The sequence below is a fragment of the Tiliqua scincoides genome, chromosome 2, assembly GCF_035046505.1.
Source record: "Tiliqua scincoides isolate rTilSci1 chromosome 2, rTilSci1.hap2, whole genome shotgun sequence".
Classification (NCBI taxonomy): domain Eukaryota; kingdom Metazoa; phylum Chordata; class Lepidosauria; order Squamata; family Scincidae; genus Tiliqua; species Tiliqua scincoides.
In genome coordinates this window covers 106,669,804-106,690,319 of record NC_089822.1, presented here as the reverse complement: position 1 = coordinate 106,690,319, position 20,516 = coordinate 106,669,804, and the positions used below count along the sequence as shown (strand labels likewise).

At 45.7% G+C, this 20,516-nt stretch overlaps 1 protein-coding gene across 4 annotated transcripts; it reads left to right on the top strand.

Annotated features, from left to right (window-relative positions):
• The first annotated feature begins 4,654 nt into the window (after positions 1-4,654).
• On the top strand, positions 4,655-18,928 carry MAB21L3 (mab-21 like 3). 4 transcript variants are annotated; one of them, XM_066616366.1, is made up of 8 exons: positions 4,662-4,883; positions 5,015-5,205; positions 6,934-7,074; positions 9,288-9,359; positions 12,922-13,213; positions 14,654-14,835; positions 15,916-16,110; positions 17,987-18,928. In XM_066616366.1, the coding sequence occupies exons 2-8, from the start codon at positions 5,158-5,160 to the stop codon at positions 18,218-18,220; spliced, it is 1,164 nt and encodes a 387-aa protein (XP_066472463.1). In that variant the 5' UTR covers positions 4,662-4,883; positions 5,015-5,157; the 3' UTR covers positions 18,221-18,928. The 4 variants fall into 4 exon arrangements, with proteins under 4 accessions (XP_066472465.1, XP_066472463.1, XP_066472462.1 ...); XM_066616368.1 differs by lacking the exon at positions 17,987-18,928 and adding an exon at positions 17,676-17,973 and having other exon boundaries at positions 4,655-5,205; XM_066616365.1 differs by having other exon boundaries at positions 4,662-5,205.
• Positions 18,929-20,516: the final 1,588 nt, after the last annotated feature.

Sequence of the window (20,516 nt, the reverse complement as noted above, 5' to 3'; positions counted from 1 at the left end):
ACACCTGACAAGCTGCGTTCGGTTTGGTTGGTCACACAAGTTGTGCAGGCCCGGCCTAGTTACTGACATTTCTTCAGCGAAGAAGCAATGGCCGCTCTCCTAAACAATCAGGGAGGCAGAGGACTGTGTGACAGCTTAAAGGCTGAAAGGAAGACAATGTTAGCTGAAGTACACCTTTGCTGAAAGCAGAGGAAGGAGTCTGAAAAAACACTGCCTCCTGTAAATGAACAAAAGAGCAGTATTTATTTCTTAATAGGAAAAATAAATGAAGGCATTGCCTAGAGTTAAGAAACATCCATACATTTTGACTAGGAAATACTCCTCCCCATCAGGGAGTACTTAACAATTCATGGTGAGGCACATACTAGAGTCAATCTGTTTTGAGCAACTGTGGGGAGAAGGACTGAGGGTCGTTGCATGGGCGTGGGGAGCAGGTAGGCCTTGGAGCCAGGCAAGCATTTGGCTACTTGGTTGACGCAAACCCATCAGTTTGAGGAAAACAACAGGAAAACAGGACTCTTTGTGGCCCAGGGCATGGTTTGAAGGCTCATGGTGCAGCTAAGTAGGTGTACAGCGCAATCCTATCTTGTACTGGAACAGGCAGGCCAGGTGGCCTGCGCTGTATCCAGCGCAAGATAGGGGCCCAAAGTGGCTCAGCCATAGGTACGGGGAAACTCTTCCCCTTACCCCTGCATAAGCCACTGCGGCCCCAATGGGTCTCCTCAAACCTGTGCCACCTCCAGAGGTGGCATAAGTCTGAGGAGCGTGGGGGGATAGGATCCAGCATATTTGCCAGGTCCCAGCCCCGCCTCCCACTCCCTGCACACCTGCCCCCAGGACCGCCCTCCACCCACCCTCCCTCCTCCCCGGAGCACCTCCTTCCCACCTCCTCTCCACCCACCCCAGACCCTTGCGTCTGCCAAGCTCAGCCGACGCAAGCCTCCCTGCCTAAGTCAGTGTGGAGGCTGGATTCAGCTTCCGTGGGCTGGTATGTGTCCCTCGCTGGCCCAGCTGACTCTAGAGGAGGTGCAAATGTGCTTCTTGGCATGTTTGCAACCCTTCTGGGCCCGCGCAAGGGACTTGCACTGGCCCAAGGCGCACTTAGGATTGCGCCCTTCATGTGTTGCCCATGTCTGGATGGGAGAATCCTCTGTATAGCACCATGAGTTCCATCAGGGGAAAGTGACAGATACAAATGTCATTAATAAATAGAGGTGGAGAGAGGATTTGGCAGCTTTTCTTGAGATGGGAGAATGGAAAGAGAACAGTATCATGAAACAGACAACAGGAGCCGAGGGTAGGTGTTGGCAAGTTCTGTCAAGGTGCTCAGGTTCCAGCATCTGCCCAAGGGTGTGACTGATGTCCAGTTGCCCAGTTCATACCTATATCTGCCTGGGAACCATTTCCCTAATGGGGCTCTAATAATAGTTTGAACCTCTGTTGAATTTGCACGCCCTTTTCAAATTTGCCTAAACTTTACTAAATATTCCAATTATTTATTGTTTTATAGGTCTGAATCTCAGTGGGAAGGAATTAGTCTTAAGACATCTCTGCCCAACATTGCATATATGCAACAGAGACCAAATTTGGGCTGGGCAGAAATGGGTTAAGTAATTTGGTTCAACCAGGTGCTTTAATAGGCAGTGAATTTGTGGATGTTTATCAAAATCCAGAAATTTAGCCATGACTAAATTTCATTGGCAGCAGCAGAATGAGATTGACAGCCCAATCCTGTGCATGTCTACTCAGAAGTAAGTCCCATTAGAGTCAATGGGGCTTACTCCCAGGAAAGTGTGGATAGAATTGGGCTGTTAAAGTGACTAAATTTTTGCTGCATTGTGCCTTTTGCATTTAAGCTCCTACATCTGTTTGATTTTGTCATTCTGCCTGAAGATGAATTCTGAAGTCTCCAGAGCCTGTTAATTAACTAACTGTTAACTGTTAATTAACTAATTAACTAACTAAAAAAAATCTTCCTAGTACGAAGAAATCACCTTTATGGTGCATGAAACTGACATATCAGTAACTATCTATTGGACAGGCTTATTATGTGCAAAAAAAAACAACAAACCAACAGCAGAGACACAGTTGATGTGGCTGTTGAGTATTGATCTAATAGGATCAGAAGCAATGGAAAAACAGTTCAGCACATGACCATGCTGCTGTCACAGTGGGTTAGCATCAGCAATGCAAAGCATTTCTATTTCCAGGCCTCTACCCCTTAGTCAATCCAATCATTAAAAAAAAATGTGCACAGAACATCTCTAAAATAGCAGGGACTAGCATGTTTAGTTGACATTCCTATTTTCGCAATGTAGTTCAAGGTCTCTGGGAGAAGGCATTAAAAAGAAACAGTCAATGCTAAAGGCAGTAATTCCAGACAATCTCCAAACGAATGGCTATAATGACTGACTTAACAACCCCAACAGGAACGATTTTGTACTTCCCTGTGGTCAAGCCCAGTAGCACAGACTACAAAACTATTATAAAACAGGTACTGTACTTGAAAATCCCAGGAATGTCTGTAACTGAATGCACCTCTGGAAAAATAGGGGCAGGACGTTGCAATTGAAGGTAATTCATCCAGAGGCTCAAAATTCAGCACCCCAGTAATTTAAAAAGGAGTTTAAATGATATAATATATATTGCATTGGTGGATGAAAATGAGCTATCAGAGGGCTACATGAAGTAACTGCTTAAGAACACAATCCAATGCTTATCTACTCAGAACTACCTAACTCCCACTGTTTTCAATAGGGCTTACTCTCAAGAAAGTGTGTATAGCAGTGGTTCCTAAACTTTTTAGCACCAGGACCCACTTTTTAATACACCACTCTAACACGACCCACCTACGTTTACCAGACTTTTAAAAATGGAGATCTAAAAGGAAATAATATTTTTTTATTTATAAGTAATAATAACCAGAAAGAAAGACCCACAAACATTTATCCCCCTATATTTATACAAGCTTTCAAACTGCAGGAGCTGAGCTCCTTGCAGTGCAGTTAGCAGCTACAGTATCTGATTTCTGAATAGCTTCAGGGCTTGAAGCAATTAATTATCAGATCTCTCCATCACTCTTTGGCGACCTATCAAAAATCAGGCCGCAACCCACCAGTGGGTCCCAACCCACAATTTGGGAACCACTGGTATAGGACTGCACCTTAATTGACTTTTTCTGCTGCTGTCCAAATCAAGTAAAATACCTAGGGTGACATTGGGAAAACTGTTCTCTCTCTGCCTAACCTACATTATGAGAATATTATTAAGCTGAAATGGGATAATCCTCTATATGCCACCCTAAGGCTGCATGGCTCTCTAAGTAACTCTTTCCCCAAAGCATTCACACAATGGAGGCATTGGATCCCAGAAAACAGACACCCCCGCAGGTGGCTGCCCAACATGTCAATACTGTGGCCCTAGCCTGGACCTTAGCAATGCCCACCCTGCTGCACATGGAAAAGGTTGCCCAACTCTCATAGTCCTTAAGTGGGGGGGGGGCCTTAACAGCTGGAAAGATAGGGAGCTTGCAGCTTTGAGATTGTCATTGTAATGGCATGACAATGGAAGTCAGTACTGATGACTGAGGACTTCTGTTCAGTCAAGTAAAGCAATGCCAGTGCCAGATTGCCTGAGGCCATGGGACAAAGCCTGCACTAGAGGCCCCCTGATGATGGTGCATTGGTAATATAGCTGCCACCAGTAGTGATATTTCAGGGGTCAGCCAGGTTACATGGGCATGGACCCTCAGCTAGTGCCCTACCTAGCAAACCCTTAATACTGCACATAAAACCTGACCTAGATTTGGATGGTTGACTTTCATCACTGTCACTGAAGGGCTGGAACCTTAGAAGAAGGGCTTAGCTTCACAGTTCCCAAACTGTGAGCCATGGAATCCTCACAAAAAAACCCATTTCCTATACAATGTATAGGACTGTAGCCCTAAGGTGGAGCCGCAGCCAATGGCCCAGTAGGTCAAGGGAGCTGCCAGTTGAAAAAATTTGGGCACTACTGGCTTAGCTTTATAGACTGGGATTTTGTTTATTGTTAAATGTATTGTTTTCAATGGACGCTCTACACATTGACCCTGGATAGAAGCAGCCATGTATAATCCACCCACATCATGCTGTCTCAGGAGCCAAAGGTGCAGGAGTGAGCAGTGGACACCAGCAGAGTGGCTCACCCCAGGTGACTTTGACAACTGAAGCCATAATGTTGGTGTGTGCTCCTGTATGAATGCCTTCTCCAGACTTTAGTGCCTGCCAGTTTCTTGTGGTGCTGTCAGGCTAAACAAGGAAGAGATTATCCATGCAGTATGCTGTAGAGGAGGCCCAGCCCAAGCAAATCTCTGGCTCTGTATAGTATAGCGTGAATTTTTCACAGTCTCTGCCACACGTCCCTTCCCATGATGCAACCTTTTGCAAAAGGCCACCCGCTCTTGTTCGATTGATGGAGGGCTCAATCAATTGTTTTTCCTTTCCTGAACAACTTGTGTTATATGTGCGCTTGATTGGGCAGCTAGCAGCTAACAAGAGGTGGCTTAGTGTGTGTTTACTGTCAAGAAAGCAATGCAATCTGCAGGCAGGGCCCAAGTGGTGTGGCATTTACAGTCAATACAGCAAGAGAGAAAGGAGAGATAAGGAAGGGAGGCTGTGGACTGCAACTCCAGTGTGTAAAAATAACCCAAGAGTTGCAGGGGGAAAGTTGCAGGGGCAAGGGCTGAAATGTAATATTTCAGAACAGACCTGAGGAAGAGCTTTGTTGAACAGGGAGAGAGTTTGTGGCAGTCAAAACTTTCAGAGCCTTTAGCATGGCTGGGAAAATGCTCTGGCTTCTAATCAAAGATTGGAACTTCCTAAATCTCTCCTTCGACATGTGTTGATGTAAGAATTGCCATAAAAAAAAAAAATACAGACAAATAAGTGACATTTGGGAGAAGAACTGGGAATGGTTTTAAGTGCCAATTTGAGGGTAAGAGTTACACAAAGAAGTTTTGCTTCTTGTCCATTTGCAGGGAAAACTGGTATTTTTGAGGCACCAAACAAGAAAAGTTACAGCTTAAAATCGTTGGATTGTTGCTCTGCATCAAAAGAGTACAGTCAACCCTTTCCTTGTCTTTGGAGATACTGAACTTACCATACAAGTCTTGACTAGACTATGAAGACACTTACAGAAGAGGCTATAGAACAATATATCCAGAATAAGGTAAGGGCATTTCTATGTGCCTCTCTCCTCTCTCTCTCTCTCTCTCTCTCTGTTGTTTTCTAAAGCAGTGTTTCGCAACCAGTGGTACAGGTACCATCTGTGGTACTTGAGGTGATGATGTCATCACCAGTTACTTCTGGTGGTACTTCAGATAGGTGGACCATGTGAAGTGGTACAGTGGAGGACAAACATTGAGAAACATTGTTCTAAAGGTTCAGAGCGAAGGAGTGGATGCTATTCCTCAGCTCTTCTGTCTTGAGGTGGCAATCTCCAAAGAGTGGATTCTTTGGTTGGTAACCCATTAGATTACATCATAGGATAAAATCTGGAGCTTCCTAAGCTTTTCCATATTTAGTCCAGCTGATCTCACTAATTTGCCAGCTAAATGAGTAGCTGGCAAAATGTTGTGAAAGAGCCAAAGAATTTAATAACTTGAGAACTGCTCCTGCCATGGTATGGCTCTTAAGTATCCCTTTTTGGATCTATGCTATCATCCTGCATTATGAATAAATGCAAGGAGACTGGAATGCAGGATGCATTCAGACTGGATTCAGATTACTGTACAGATGCTCTCATGGCAGAGGGTAGCATTTGTATCCATTTGGGGAGATAAGAGGGGTTAGAACAGTGGTTTTCATATTTCCTGCTTCTAGGATTCTCTTTCCACACTGATTTGTCTGCTGAAAAAACCCTGAAAACTTGTAGAGGGTTCTTGAACATCTTGAACACCTTGTAGAGGGCACATTTTGTTCACATGCAGCACTGACCAGGCATGTTAGACTTCAACGCCCTCCCCATCTGAACTGAAAGTATTCAACACTGTGACTGTACATAGAAGAATAACATCCCTGGTAGTGGCTTCAGGAAGGTTTTTTTACCAAATTAGAGGTGACGTTGGGAGATCTGTGATTGAATCTCCCATGTTTTAAAAAGGTAAATGCAGCTGTGACTGGCGGGGGAGCTGGGGAATGAAAACTAAATGCACACTGCAGTGCTGGAGTGGAAGGATTTATCCTCCTTCCTGTTTTCCAGATCACTGTGCAGATACCATGTTTTGCTTGCCCCAAGGAAAGATAAATACATATCTATGCTACCTTTCTTCTCTATGTTTGTTCTAAGCTTCTTTGTGCCCTCTGGTCAAACAAAAAAAATAAAAAACAAAAAAAATTGAAATGTAGTGAAACCCACAAAAGATGCAAAATTATTTCTTTCATGTGATATTGCATCAATATGTCCCAATATATTTAGGGTATAAAAATCTCTTTGAGGGTAGGAGACAAATTCACTGTGTTCCCTGATAAGTTAAAGTGCAAAGCACTGGCTGACTGTTCAAAGGTTGCTTGTAGACTTTGTAGTATAGCTTATGAGCGAGAATAGTAAATTTCTTTTTGTCTGATGAAGAATTTTTGTATTCTACCTATGTTGGATTTTGCTGAGTTGTGTCATGGAATTAAGCATTTTGTGTCTTGGGGGGGGTTATGTTACATTTGGTTTGTGAATTGTTGCGGCCCTACTTCTGTTCACTTTCAGGTATTTTGTTGCCAGATGCCAGGCTGGCAGCCAATCAGAATGCTCATACATGCACATGTGTACACACATGTCTACAAGTCAGGTGTATACACACATTCCATGGAGTGTCTAGTTCAGTGGCTCTATTTGGCTAACTCCTGGCATGTGTTTTGGGGCTATTTGCAGCAACATTATAGATGTGGTGTGTTATGTCTGCAGGTGGACCTGAGGCACCGCATGGTGTCCAAGGCTGTGGATAAAGTGCAGAAAATCATACAGCAACTAACCTCAGAAATCAGCAACAAAGATTCCCGTTTCCAGGCCATCTCCAGCTCTGGCATCCATAATGAAAATGTGAAGGTAACAGCAAACATCCTTGCTGTGGCTTGTGTGCACTGGTGTATGTAGGGGGGGCAAATGGGGCAAATGCCCTGAGCGCCAACCCTCCAGGGGCGCCTTGGAGCCTCACCCTGCCCCCGCCCCCCAGGAGACGCGCCCAAGAGCGCTGCCGAGAGGCAGCTTGCTGCCTTTCCATCAGCGCCTGGGCACCAACTGAGCCGCCCCTCCCCTCCCCTTCCCTTTTATAGGAGGATAGGAGACAGGCACCCTAGAGAGGCACTGACACTCTAGGGCACCCACCTTGTCTCCTCCTATAAAGGAAGAGGGGAGGGGGCAGCACGGTCAGCGCCGAGACGCTGCCGGGGAGGCAGCTTCCCACTGCCTCCCAGGAGCGCTCCTGGGCGCTCCTGCTCTGCCTCTGAGGGCATCCCTCAGAGGCGGAGCGGAAGCGGCACGTGCCCCCTCTGAAGTCGGAGGGGACACATGCCGCTTCCTGGCCCAGGTCGCTCCTCCTGCGCCTTGGAGAGCATCCCTCCATGGCTCAGGGGAAGACTCCTGGCCCAGGTCACCCCTCCTGCACTTCAGAGGGTGTCTCTCCATGGCTCAGGGGAAGCTTCCTGGCCTGGGTCACCCCTCCTGCACTTTGGAGGGCGTCTCTCCGTGGTGCAGGGGAAGCTTCCTGGCCCAGTCACTCCTCCTTCACCTCAGACAGTGGCCCTTCGTGGTGCAGGGGAAGCTTCCTGGCCCAGGTCGCCCCTCCTGCGCTTCAGAGGGCATCTCTCCATGGTACAGGGGAAGCAGCACGCGCCCCCTCTGACTTTGGAGGAGATGCATGCCGCTTCCCGGCCCCCATGGAGCCTTCCGCCAGCTTACAAGCTGTGTGGAGGTCTCAACTTCAGCGGGCTGGGGGTACCATGAAGACCCCCGCAGCACAGAAGGCTCCATGTGGGCCTCAGCTGCCTCCTCCGTTCCCCCTTGTTTTCAAAGGGGGAACGGACGAGGCAGCTGCGCAGAAGTGATTGCATTGATGGTTTACCATTACCTGCTATTACTTCCAGGTCAGGTGCGCGGGGGGGGCAGAGAAGGGGGGAAACGGGGTGTGGCAGGGTGGAATCCTGAAGGTTGCCCCAGGTGCGGGGACCCCAGGAACGCCACTGCTTGTGTGCAATGCAGAAATGATTCTACTCCTGCTGCAAAGATGCTGCTTTTATCCCAGACTCCACAATTTGACATCTCTGGTTTCTTCCTCTGCCACAGTGTGGCAACCCTATGGGACATAAAACCTCCCTTAACACCTCATCGATGACTCTCCTGAGGGCACTCAAAGCACACATGTGTCAGCTGAACAGTCCTAAAATGTAGTCCTTTTTTAGGAACAGTCCTAAAATCCCAGAAAAAAAGGTAAAATAAACCCTTGTATATAGATTTCAGGTGGTTAATCTAAACACTATATTACGTACTTATTATTAATTTTAAAACAATATTACATATAATGTATTCATTACAAGAATGCTCTGTGCTGCCTCCTCACAGGGAAAAGGAAGACATTTAAGTTCTTTTCCAGGACACAAAGCTAAAAAAGAGAACATGTCCTGGAAAGAGAGGACATCTGGTCACCCTGAGCCTGGGTGGCAGGCTGAGGGAGTTCAAGGCCCTCAGAGGCCCAAAAATTTGGGTGATGTGAGGCCAAAGAAAAGTGATACCATTTCTCCGTTTTTCAGCAGTTCTCTCTTCATTTCTAAGGTGCGTTCTGATGTTTACGGAACAATCTCTTGCAGGATTCATCTCGTAGAAGTTGGAGAGTATCTGACTGCCATCACAAGCTTTGTTTCAGAGATCTTATCCCTGCATCCTATATGCTCTTGAGCACATTGTGCTTTCTCATCTGCATGGACTGTCACCTGCTCATCCACTCTGTTGGCAGATGGCGTGGAGGAGAGGTGGGGAAAGCATGAGACTGGCGTAGTAGGCCAAATTCACTCATGGGCAGAAATCAAGTCAATGAAGTTGTTTTCCCTCTTCTAGAAAGGTGTCTGATTTGGCCAACAGTAGGCAATGTGTGTTGTTCCCCAGTTTGAAGAAGTCCCATCTCCAGGCTGCATAATAGATATCTTTCTTCTTGAATTTAATCCTGGTTAGCAATTACTTTGAAACTGAATGCAGTTTTAGCAAGCTAACAAACCCCTTTTTCTGTCTATGTTCTGTCTACTTGCCTTCCTCTTTACTTCGCACAGGATCAGCCAGCCTTACTGGCTAAGTGGTCAGCTCTGCTTCAGGGGAAGCGCTCATTCCACCCATCCATCCAGGTACAATCAGCTCACATAGATTCTACCCACCTTCTCTCATGCTTGCTTCCCCTCCCTCCAGATTGCCCCCATTAGCAGCCCTTAGTCATTCACCCAAACCTTTCTGGGATATGTTAAAGCATATCCTTTTCCTGATTCCTATTTGGAGGATGCTTTGCCTTTTGGGAGGCTGCTTGTCAGTCTGGGCTATGCATAGTTTGGTTGGCCTAATGTTATCCATGATAATCTCATACACACACAGGAACTGTCATCTGTACCACACACACACACACACAGGATTTCCTGTGCAAAAACTAAGGAGCAATGACTCTTCTTTGCAGTTGCACAATTGGGGCATGTCTTTCTGTAGACTTTGGTTCTTGCCTTACAAAGGTTTTAATCTGGAATAGTTTGCCTTCTGAGCAATGCCTATTAGGTCGCAATCCTATCCTGCGCTGGAACAGGCAAGCCAAGAGGCTTGCGCTGTATCCAGCACAGGATAGGTGCCCAAAGCGGCTCAGTCAGAGGTAAGGGGAAACTCTTCCCCTTACCCCCAATTGTTCCTTTTCCCAAAGGAGACCACCTGGACTGCCTCCCCACAGGGTGCAACAGAAGCCATTTGGTGCCACTGCATTGCTGGGGGTGGAAAACAATATATTTATAATTATTGTTCTTATTCCCATTCCTTTTGGTACTTTGCTTAAATGGCAAAAAAATGCTGACTTTTGTTGTGGTAATACAACAAAAATTAAGAATTAATCTGAATGGTCAGCAGCAAAGTGGTCTAAAAGTTCCACAAAATGCTTTATTGCTGAAGTCTGTCTTTTGTACCTCTATTTTCATATCAGATCCCTTATCTGGTTCATTGTACGTGATGTGCCAAAGGCATAAGGCCAAAGTAAGCATCACACACACTTTCAGTAGGAAATCCTGTTAATTGTTCTTTCTATTGAGGGAAGCATTCTCCAATTTCTCACCTGCAGTTCTGTTTCCTGCTTCTTTGGTAAGTGGCAACTATATTCTGCAAAATATGCCCTTTCACCTGTAACCAAATCCTGCTTGTTGGGTGTCTTTTAGCCCATCTGTCTATGGGGGGATTCCAGCACTGGCTCCAGCTTTTAGAGGAACCTCAACGAACAATCCCCCCTGGGCTTCCTCCAATGGGAATGCCTCCACTAAGGTTCACAGTGGAGCTTACCTTTTGAATGGAATGAAAAAGAAGAGGAGGTGACCAAAAAGCAACACTTTCCACAAAAAGATTTGTTCTGCCACCATCATTCAATGGCTATGGGCACAGAAGTGGCCTCCGGAATTGGGCTCTTCTAAGGCAACAGTGTAACAATGCTGACCATGAATTATCTTCCATTAGGGTGTAGTGAGATACTCCCAGCCATGGGGAAAAAGCAGCTGATAATCAGTGAGAGGAGAAAGGTAGTGCCAGGGCCAGCCTTTACAGCTGAGCTTTAGGATGGAAGTTGGTCAGTCAGTCAAGATGGAGATAGAAGACCAAGTTGGAAGGCTGGTTGGAGGGTGGAAGATGAACAGATGAGACTAAGGGGAAATCAAAGAAAGAAAGGAGGATTGGAGGGACTGGAATGCAGAGGGCAGACTGCTGGGAGGACCAGGACTGGTCTAAGAAAGACCTCATAGAAGGGAGAACAGGCAAAGACATAACCAGGGGCATTAGCAGGAACCACTCTCACAGCTTAGTCTTCTAGCTTGGGATAGGCCAGGGGCCAGCTCAGAATGAGCAGTTAGTCTTGTCCTGCCACAGACCTGGGGAAGGCTGTGTGTTAGCAAGTGTCTTGGGCTCTTGGATACCCTACAGGACCTTATCCCAGACCGGTGGCATAGCTAAGGGGGTGCAGAGGGTAGCAGTTGCACTGGGCATCAACCTGTAGGGGGGGGCAACAAGCTTAGCTTGACACTAGTGACCAAAATTATGAAAATCTTGGCACGTATGAATAATACCATCATGTTATATATCGTTGGAAAGGTAATTTGATGGAGAATGCAGTGAAATAAACAGCACTGGAATATCTGTATTCTATCAAAAGTTATGGCCAATTAATGAAAATGAAAACACAACTGCCTTTATGGAACAAAAAGTGGATTTGCTTAACTCAAAACTGACCTGAGACTGATTGTCCTGAGTGCCAATGAAATGTTATAATGATACAGCAATGGAACCAATAACTTTTTTATTTATTTACTTAATTAATTAAATCTGATTTTGTCATGGAGGGGGAGCTACAAAATCTTCTTTGACCCCAGGTAGCAGATAGATGTCTTAGCTATGCCACTGACTGGAGGGAGGCAGCAGAGCAAGTGGGCGGTGAGCTGCTGGGGGGGAGGAGGTGGGTTCCTCCCAATTTTCTCCTTTTAAAAAGCCTGGTGGGGGAACATTTTGAGCTTTGCACTGGGCTACACGATCATTAGCTATGCCACTGTGCTAGACTATTCCCCAGGTGGGGAACCTCCCACTAACCCTTAGCTTCAAGGCTTTTGTGAAAGAGGAGGAGATGTCAGGAGGCTCCACCTTGTTCTGTGGTACCCATTGTCCAATAAATCTTAAGTTGATTTGACCAGGAGCTTGTCTAATCTCCTGTTGTGACCCTCGATGTGGCTTTCCAAGCACCCCTGGAGGTATAGCTGCCCCCCCCAGAGGAGAATGGGGAGATGACAGGCAGCTAGACACTCCTCTACACCTTCTCACTCCTATTTGTTAAGCCCAACTCCCTTTACCCTGATCTCTTTCCTGAGGCCATACAGTAAAAGATAAACTGTTTCTCTATGGAATTTGCAAGCTTTTGGACACCTGTTGCTGACTTTTGTATTCACCTCATATAAGTATGGGCTCTAGAATTGGAATTGTTCCATATCTAGGCAACTTAGAACATAACTGTTTTATTTATTTCAAATGATCTATATCTGATTTTCCTTGCGCCTGATCCTAATAAAGCTTTTCTTAATTTGGACCGGGGTGAGGAAGGGCAGTTTGGCAGAAGTGTCACCTGTGCAGCCTAACTCCACAGTCAGGCTGCCTATTTAGACCAGGATGGGGCTGTGAAAGGAGTGAACAGGCTGATACACCTCCTGGGGATGGGCGGGAGTCAACAGGTCCTTGGGCCTGATCAGAAGTGACTGCTGGGAGAGGTTATTGGAGTGTTGCAGTAGTAGGTCATCATCAATATGCTGATGACATCCTGCTCTGCTTCTCCTTTTCAACTGAACAAGATGTGACAGTGTAACACCTGAATATTTGTCTGAGTCAGTAATAGACCAGGAGGGTGAATAAATTGAAAATCTGGTGCAAGAAAGATTTCATCTGGTGGGCAGCCCTAGCACCACTGAAGACCCACCATGAATGAGATCACTTTTCCCCAGAAAAAACATATCCATCATTTCAGAGTCTTCTTGAAGCTGACCCGATTTCTACATGTCAGATGGAGACTGTTTATCAGCTTTGGCTGACTCAACGACCACACCCCTTCTTGGGAGGAAAAGGTTGCGGCTGTCCTGCTACTCTCTTCTTTGCTTGTTGTTCTCAGGATTTCTTGTTCAAATGTCTGAATTTTTCTAGGTCTTAACACCCAGCCTGTTCCTCATCACCGTCCCCTTGCTTGGCCTGACCGGGTACAAAGAGCATCAGATCCGACACTGGCGTTACTACACTGCGCATGGAGCAAAGCTCCTGTCTCCTGTCAGGGACCCAGAGGAGCTGCAGCAGTGGCTCGAAGTGGAGCAGTTCTCCAAGAGCCTACAGCAGTGGCACGAGGCAGATGTGAACATTGAGGGTGACCTTGTGCCTGCCAAAGTCCTTTCTGTCTTCCGAGAACTTGTAGAAAAGTCAATCATATCTTGCCATCTCACAGGTTAGTATACTCTGGAACAAAAGAAACTGCTTTTGTGGCAGCGGTTTCTACACCCACCAAAGTTAAGTAGTTGTGGCAATGATTTTCTACTGCGTTTATTTTTGTTTGATGTGTGTTTCATTTTACATATTACTCTATCTAGCTGCCAACACTGAATGGGCAGATAGATCTGGGCTCTGTACTGGAAAACCCAGTAGACTTGGGCGCCAAAGACTTTTCTGGCTCTTGCCACCCTCTCCCGTTTTGCCCTTCCCCACCCCCATTCAGCCTGCCCCAACACCATTCTCCTCCCACTCTGTTTCACCCCCTCCCCCTTTGGGAAGGGGTCCAAAAGAAACTTTGTACCACCCAACAAAATTTATCTCAGAGGCTCTGGATATGCCAGCTGGTAGGAAAAAGAAGTAGCTGCAGCTGGTCACTGAATACCATGGACAGGCTACTATCCTACCCAACAGCAAGACTATATTCTATTATGTAGGAGTAAGTCATCCCATTCTACTGCTGTCCCTTGCAATGGCACCAATGAGTCAATCACTGCTTTGAGGACCTGAACTGAAGACCACTCTGGCCTTTTCAATTTTCTCACCATCACATATCAGTTAACACTCTACATGCTTCTCAGCAACCTTCTCACTTTCCATATTGCTATGTGGGTCTGGGGTACAGTAGTTCACTAGATCAGTGTTTCTCAAACTGTGGGTCGGGACCCACTAGGTGGGTCGCGAGCCAGTTTCAGGTGGGTCCCCATTCATTTCAACATTTTATTTTTAATATATTAGGCTGGTATGTGACTACATTTGGGGAAATGTTCCTGTTCTGTACTTTTAACAGGCTACAATGTCTATGCTTTTAACAATGATAGTCACTCCTGGGTAAGTGTGAGTAGGATAGCAGCCTAGGATTTTGAAAAATTTTCCTACTGGATGATGTCACTTCTGGTCATGACATCACTTCCGGTAGGTCCTGATAGATTCTCATTCTAAAAAGTGGGTCCTGACATTAAAAGTGTGAGAACCACTGCACTAGATTATTATCAAGACTTGCCTTGTGGACTGCAGAACCTTACATGATACCAGTGGGGTCTTGATATGGAGGAATGAGCCTTTCTTTGGGGCCATTGCCAGAGACAGCAAAGAGGTGTTCAGTGACCATGTTAAGATATACAAAGGAAACTGCCCTATACTGAGTCTGATCATTGGTCCATTTAGCTTAGTATTGTTGACACTGACTGGCAGTGGGTCTCTAGGGTTTCATACAGGAATTTCTCTTTGTCCTTCCTGGAGTTATGAGGGATTGACATGAGACCCTCTCCATACAAAGCAGGTGTTCAACTTTGGAGCTGTGGTCCATCCCCACACTATCCCCCAGTGCCATCCCCAGAGTTGCTGGTATTGTTGGCCAACCTCCAGTGACAAAGCCTTTTTGATATCTCTTCCCTAGACAAAGTCAGCATTTTAGAAGGCTCCAGCTCAGTGGTCCGTGTTGCTGTTGAGACTTCTGATTTCCAGGTGGACATCGAGCTGGCTCCAACCATTGAGATCCCAACTTGTTGGCCTCAGAAAATCAAGTGGCCCCGATGTTTCAAGCGCTGGCCTTGCCAGGACAAAGTGCAGTGTGTTAAGGTACCAGGCTGAGGTAGAACTTGGAGACTACGAGTTTTGCCCAAAGAGGATCTTGCGGAAAGCAGCACATGGAGGCAGACAACAGCAGGATTTACTCTAGAAGAATTTTTAAGAAATTCAATTTTTATGCATGCATGCATTGCATTCCCACTGATTTCTTTTTGCCCTCGTCAAAGAAAAGAAATGAAACTTTGCAGCACATCTATAAACAGAGAAGCAAAGAGGGAGTCATATATGAGTTTCAAGTTTAGGGATAACAAATGTACACAGTCCATGAGTATGTTTTAGCAAGATTGCCCCTCCCTGATTCCTTTTTAAGGCTCTGAAAAATTAGACAGTGCCTTCTCCCATATTTTCCCTTGCAGCTGCCAAAGCAATTCTGCATTCCTTCTCCCCATCGGTGAACAAATTAAAAACTATGAGGCGCATTTATGACTGCTGTTCTTCTGATGTCTGGAGCTTTCTCTTTCACAGAAGACTCATCAAAGCCCAACTGGGAGCAGTCCTTCTAGAAATCCTGTGAGGACTTGCTTAAGAACATAAGAACAGCCCCACTGGATCAGGACATAGGCCCTCTAGTCCAGCTTCCTGTATCTCACAGCGGCCCACCAAATGCCCCAGGGAACACACCAGATAACAAGAGACCTCATCCTGGTGCCCTCCCTTGCATCTGGCCTTCTGACATAGCCCATTTCTAAAATCAGGAGGTTGCGCATACACATCATGGCTTGTACCCCGTAATGGATTTTTCCTCCAGAAACTTGTCCAATCCCCTTTTAAAGGCGTCCAGGCCAGATGCCGTCACCACAGCCTGTGGCATCCTGTGCTTGTAATAGATTAAGCTTGTATAAGGTGTATAATGCATATAATTTAGCATATTTTGTAATATTTTAGTTTTACGTTTTGTGATATCTGTTTCAGAGTATTACTACCCACCCCAGACCTTTAGGACTTAATCAACAGCAGTCCTAAGAAAGATGCTTTCATAGTTTCTGAGCATTGATGTCAGACTCTGGGCCGTTCTCTGCCTTCTTCCTCCATTATTCCCTGCTGGACTTGTGTTCTGCTTCTTTCTTGCAGTCTTTTGGCTTTGACCTCTTGGCCTCTTCCAATTACCACTGGCAGCTGAGCTTCTCGCGGGCTGAGCACATACTGATGGAGGGACTGGATGAGGATGGTGGTTGCCGCATGATGTGCTTCCGGGTTATGAGGCAGATGAAGGAGGATGTCTGGTGTCCAGGAAATAAACCCATCCTCTCATCCTTTCACCTGCAGGTAGGTGCAGCCAACAAGAGCAGTGAGGCTGGAAAAGGGGGAACAATTTATAGTACAACAGGCCTGCGTTGGAAGATTGGCTACTTAACATTTGAGTAGTGCCCATGGCTTGCTAGGAACACTGAAAAACATGGGGAGAGTGCAGTTTCCTTTGAAAATGGCTGGCACTTTATCAGACTATTGGCTTATCTAATCCATTGCTGTCTACCAGAGTGCTCTCAAAAGTTTCAGCCAGGTGTCTATTCCCGCTGTATTAATCGGAGACAGAGACTCAGCCTGCAGGTCTTCTGCTGAAAAGCAGGCTCTAGAATGCTGTGGGTTCTGCCTAAGGCACTACCAGCACTGTGCCAAATAGGGCCTACTTATTTATGAACTATACACAGTCCAAAATAGCCCAGTGGACGTTTTAATTAATGAATCTTTGGACAAGTGCACTAGGTGCTTAAAAATGCATTAAAGCTAAAGTTAAGAAAGTTAAGATCAGAAATCTATCCCATAATACTTAAAAATATTTAACCCATTCAGTTACTTTACCTCACTCACAAGTCCTAGTCCACTGTTCTCAAACCATGGTCGCTCTATTCAGGTAATGTTCATGGATATGCCCTCTAAGCTGGCTCCTGCCACCCACTATCACACGATATTCATTTGAAGAGACAAATATGATACTCAGGGATAGATCTTCTCCATGATTTGGGATGTTGGGCATCCAGCCATCTACATCATAGGAAGGATCTCTCCCCAAGTACAGCTTTAGACCAGCCATTTTCAACCACTGTGCCGTGACACACTGGTGTGCCGTGAGAGGTTCACAGGTGTGCCACAGGAATTTGGGAGGTGGTCATTTATTAGTAGGGCCAATGGGGGATGTGAGTCCCTACTGGCAGCATGGTGCGCCTTGACAATTTTAGTGCGTTGTCAATGTGCTGTGAGATGAAAAAGGTTGAAAATTGCTGCTTTATACAGATGCTGTCTATGTGATGGGGCTGGACTTTGGTCAGCATGGAGCAGCACATCAGCAGGGGAGGAAGGATGTTGGTTCAATGTGTGGGCATGGACCTTATATATCTGAGTTTCAGCATCTATGTTTAAGCATGATAGAATAGGGCTACAATGATAAAGGGCCTTGTTACAAGTGGGTTACAGTGTTAAAAAGAGTGTGAGAGCACCCCAGCCCCTTAGAAAGAAGGGTAAGTGGGACTCCCTAAGTTGGGATTTCTTTCTGTCTCTGGAGCCCTTCCCTTGCCTCCCACTGCTGCTCCCAATCTCTGTAATTTGCTTCCATCCTTCTCATTGGGCACAACTTGGAGGTGGAGCCCAGAAAGTGGAGTCAAGGGGTACAGTCCATTGAATGTTTTGGTACATCCAAGGGCAGAACCCAGTGGTTTTAGCAGGTCAGAACTCTATACAGAAACCATCTATTCACCCAAGGCATTCTGTTTTAAAAATATGGCTGAGGGAGGTGAGCAAGAAACTGACTATATCCTTTGTTTTTCTGTCAATTAGTCCCAAACAAATCCTGCCAGGCTATTGTTTTCTTTTGACCCACTCTTACTTTCTTCCAGGCTTGCACGTTAAGGCTTCAGGTTCAACAACAAATGCAGCGGGAGAAAGGGAAGTTGCAAGTCACAACTTGTTTTTCTTGTGAGGGCTTACTACTCCCTCAGCCCTCCACTCCCATCAGCAACAACTGAAATACTTCTGTATAGTGATGTTCCACAGGAAAATCATAATGTTTGTTAAAAAAAAAAAATCTGTCATTTGTTTAGAACAAATCCCATGAAGTATCTTTACTCCCCAACTGCACTTGCTGCTGCACTTTTGCTGGGTCTGCCTTATTCTAAAAAGTAGTGGCTTCTTTTTGTGTCTTTTGAAGATGGTGCTTTTTTGGACCTGTGAGAAGTATCCTCTCTCCAAGGACTGGCGCTGCTTCCGCACATGCTTTCTACGAATGATCCGGAAGCTGCACAAATGTGTGAGCCAGCATTTCCTGAAGCACTACTTCATCAAGGATACCAACCTGCTAAAGTATGCCAACATCAATGACCTGGACATGTTGGCAAGCAAACTGGCTGTCTTCTTGGAGAACCCTATGCTTCCCTTAGACTGAGAAGGTTGGGAGGGGGGAAAGGATTCTGACCCACTTTTGTGGCCTTCCTTAGGACCAAACTACATGCTAGTTTGGCTTGGGGGTCTCCTAGAGCTGGGGGGTGGTGCCCAAAGTGACAAGTGAGATAGTGAGGGGCCTTAGCACCACCCTGCTAAGGTTCTGGTCTCAATCATGTTCCCCCTACCCCTAGCAGACCATTTTAATCAGAAAGGAAGTTTCCCCTGAGGGCTGATCAAAGCTGTACTGATCAAAGTAGCTGCTGGAAGGGCACATGGATTGGGATTGGCACTGAAGTAGGGGGAAAGTACTAAAGACTTCTTAGCCCCAACAGGGGTTTGAGCCATTTCTAGTGCTCCCCCAGTGATATTGTTTAAAACAAAAGACCCTGAGCCAAACTAGCACATTTAGTGTAATGTTCCTCTGCATTGCTGTTTGTGGTTATCCTTTCAGGTGATGATTAGTGAGTACAGAGGTAAATGGAGATAGTACACAGAAGCTCTTTGACACTCTACCCCCATGATTTGTTTGCTTTAGACTCACATTTTTTCCCTTGGAGCCAGGCTCTTTCAAAGGGCTAAGGACAGAAAGATGTGTTGGATGCTGGAGAATGGGTGAGGTTTTGCATATTTGGAGCTTTCTTGTTGTTCAGGCAACTGAACTTGTTTCTCTCCATCAGCAAAACGGGTTTAATACAGATTGATGCAAATATATTGAATTGCTTAATTATGTTAGAAAACATTTTGAGAAATTTGGTGAGTGTGTGCATGCGAGCCTGCATGTGTGTAAAGTCCGTTTCGTAAGTCTCAATCTGTTTATTAATACTGTACGTCTTATTGTTTAGCTGAGAAATGCTAAATATTCCAGTTGCAGAATTTAGGCTTTCACTCAAATTTATCACTGCCTCTTATTGTCTTCCCTTCTAAAGTTACTTCTCACATTAAGTTTTTCAGACACAAGCTGACAAGCCCTCGCTGAATGCATGTGCAACAAGAAAGAATACATGCAAATGATAATAAATAAATGCAGTGAGGTATACATGCAACCTGTATTCCAAGACAGTTCAGTTCAGTAAGACCGTTATCCGCATAAAATACAGAGGAAAAAAACAAAACAAGACATGACATCACAACATAATCATCAGTCCTTTTCTCACACACTGCCCAGAGACCCAGAATTCTGCCTGGCTATTACCCCGGATAAAAAGGAAGCGACCTTATCCAGGGATTCAGGTTCAGATCTGGAAAGGAGAAACTGGAGCATGATTGAATCCTCCTAGCCCTGCATCCTAGCTAACAATGGGCCTAGATAGTTCATGCGTGAAGCATCATGTAACGGGCAGTAGAAAAAGGTATGTGTTAGTGTCTCGATACAATCCCTACCACACTTGCATTTCCTCTCCGATTAGGGGATACCACTAAACCTGCCCGTTAACAAGGCCGATGGAAAAGCATTACATCTTGCAAGTGTGAAAGCTCTCTGAGCCTGTGGGCACTCCAGGTGATAAAAGAAGGAGGCTGGTTTCCCAAAACTAACTGGAATTAGAAAAGGTATTGAGAACAAAATGGCTAATATTATAATGCCGTTGTCCAAATCGATGGTAAGGCCACATCTGGAGTATTGTGTCCAGTTCTGGTCGCTGCATCTCAAAAAAGACATAGTGGAAATGGAAAAGGTGCAAAAGAGAGCGACTAAGATGATTACTGGGCTGGGGCACCTTCCTTATGAGGAAAGGCTACAGCGTTTGGGCCTCTTCAGCCTAGAAAAGAGGCGCCTGAGGGGGGACATGATTGAGACATACAAAATTATGCAGGGGATGGACAGAGTGGATAGAGAGATGCTCTTTACACTCTCACATAACACCAGAACCAGGGGACATCCACTAAAATTGAGTGTTGGGAGAGTTAGAACAGACAAAAGAAAATATTTCTTTACTCAGCGTGTGGTCAGTCTGTGGAACTCCTTGCCACAGGATGTGGTGATGGCGTCTGGCCTGGACGCTTTTAAAAGGGGATTGGACAAGTTTCTGGAGGAAAAATCCATTATGGGTTACAAGCCATGATGTGTATGTGCAACCTCCTGATTTGAGAAATGGGCTATGTCAGAATGCCAGATGCAAGGGAGGGCACCAGAATGAGGTCTCTTATTATCTGATGTGCTCCCTGGGGCATTTGGTGGGCCACTGTGAGATACAGGAAGCTGAACTAGATGGGCCTATGGCAGGGGTGCTCAAACTTTCAACTTTAGGGATGCTGGACCTTTAACAAGTGTATAGAAGAGAGAATTTCAGCAGGTGCAG

Bases quoted from the DNA above. Each gene is read 5' to 3' on its own strand.
- MAB21L3 (XM_066616366.1), top strand. From the start codon at position 5,158: ATGAAGACACTTACAGAAGAGGCTATAGAACAATATATCCAGAATAAG. The intron at 9,360-12,921 runs GTACAATCAGCT...GAATTTTTCTAG, and splicing joins CATTCCACCCATCCATCCAG to GTCTTAACACCCAGCCTGTT. The intron at 16,111-17,986 runs GTAGGTGCAGCC...TGTCTTTTGAAG, and splicing joins TCTCATCCTTTCACCTGCAG to ATGGTGCTTTTTTGGACCTG.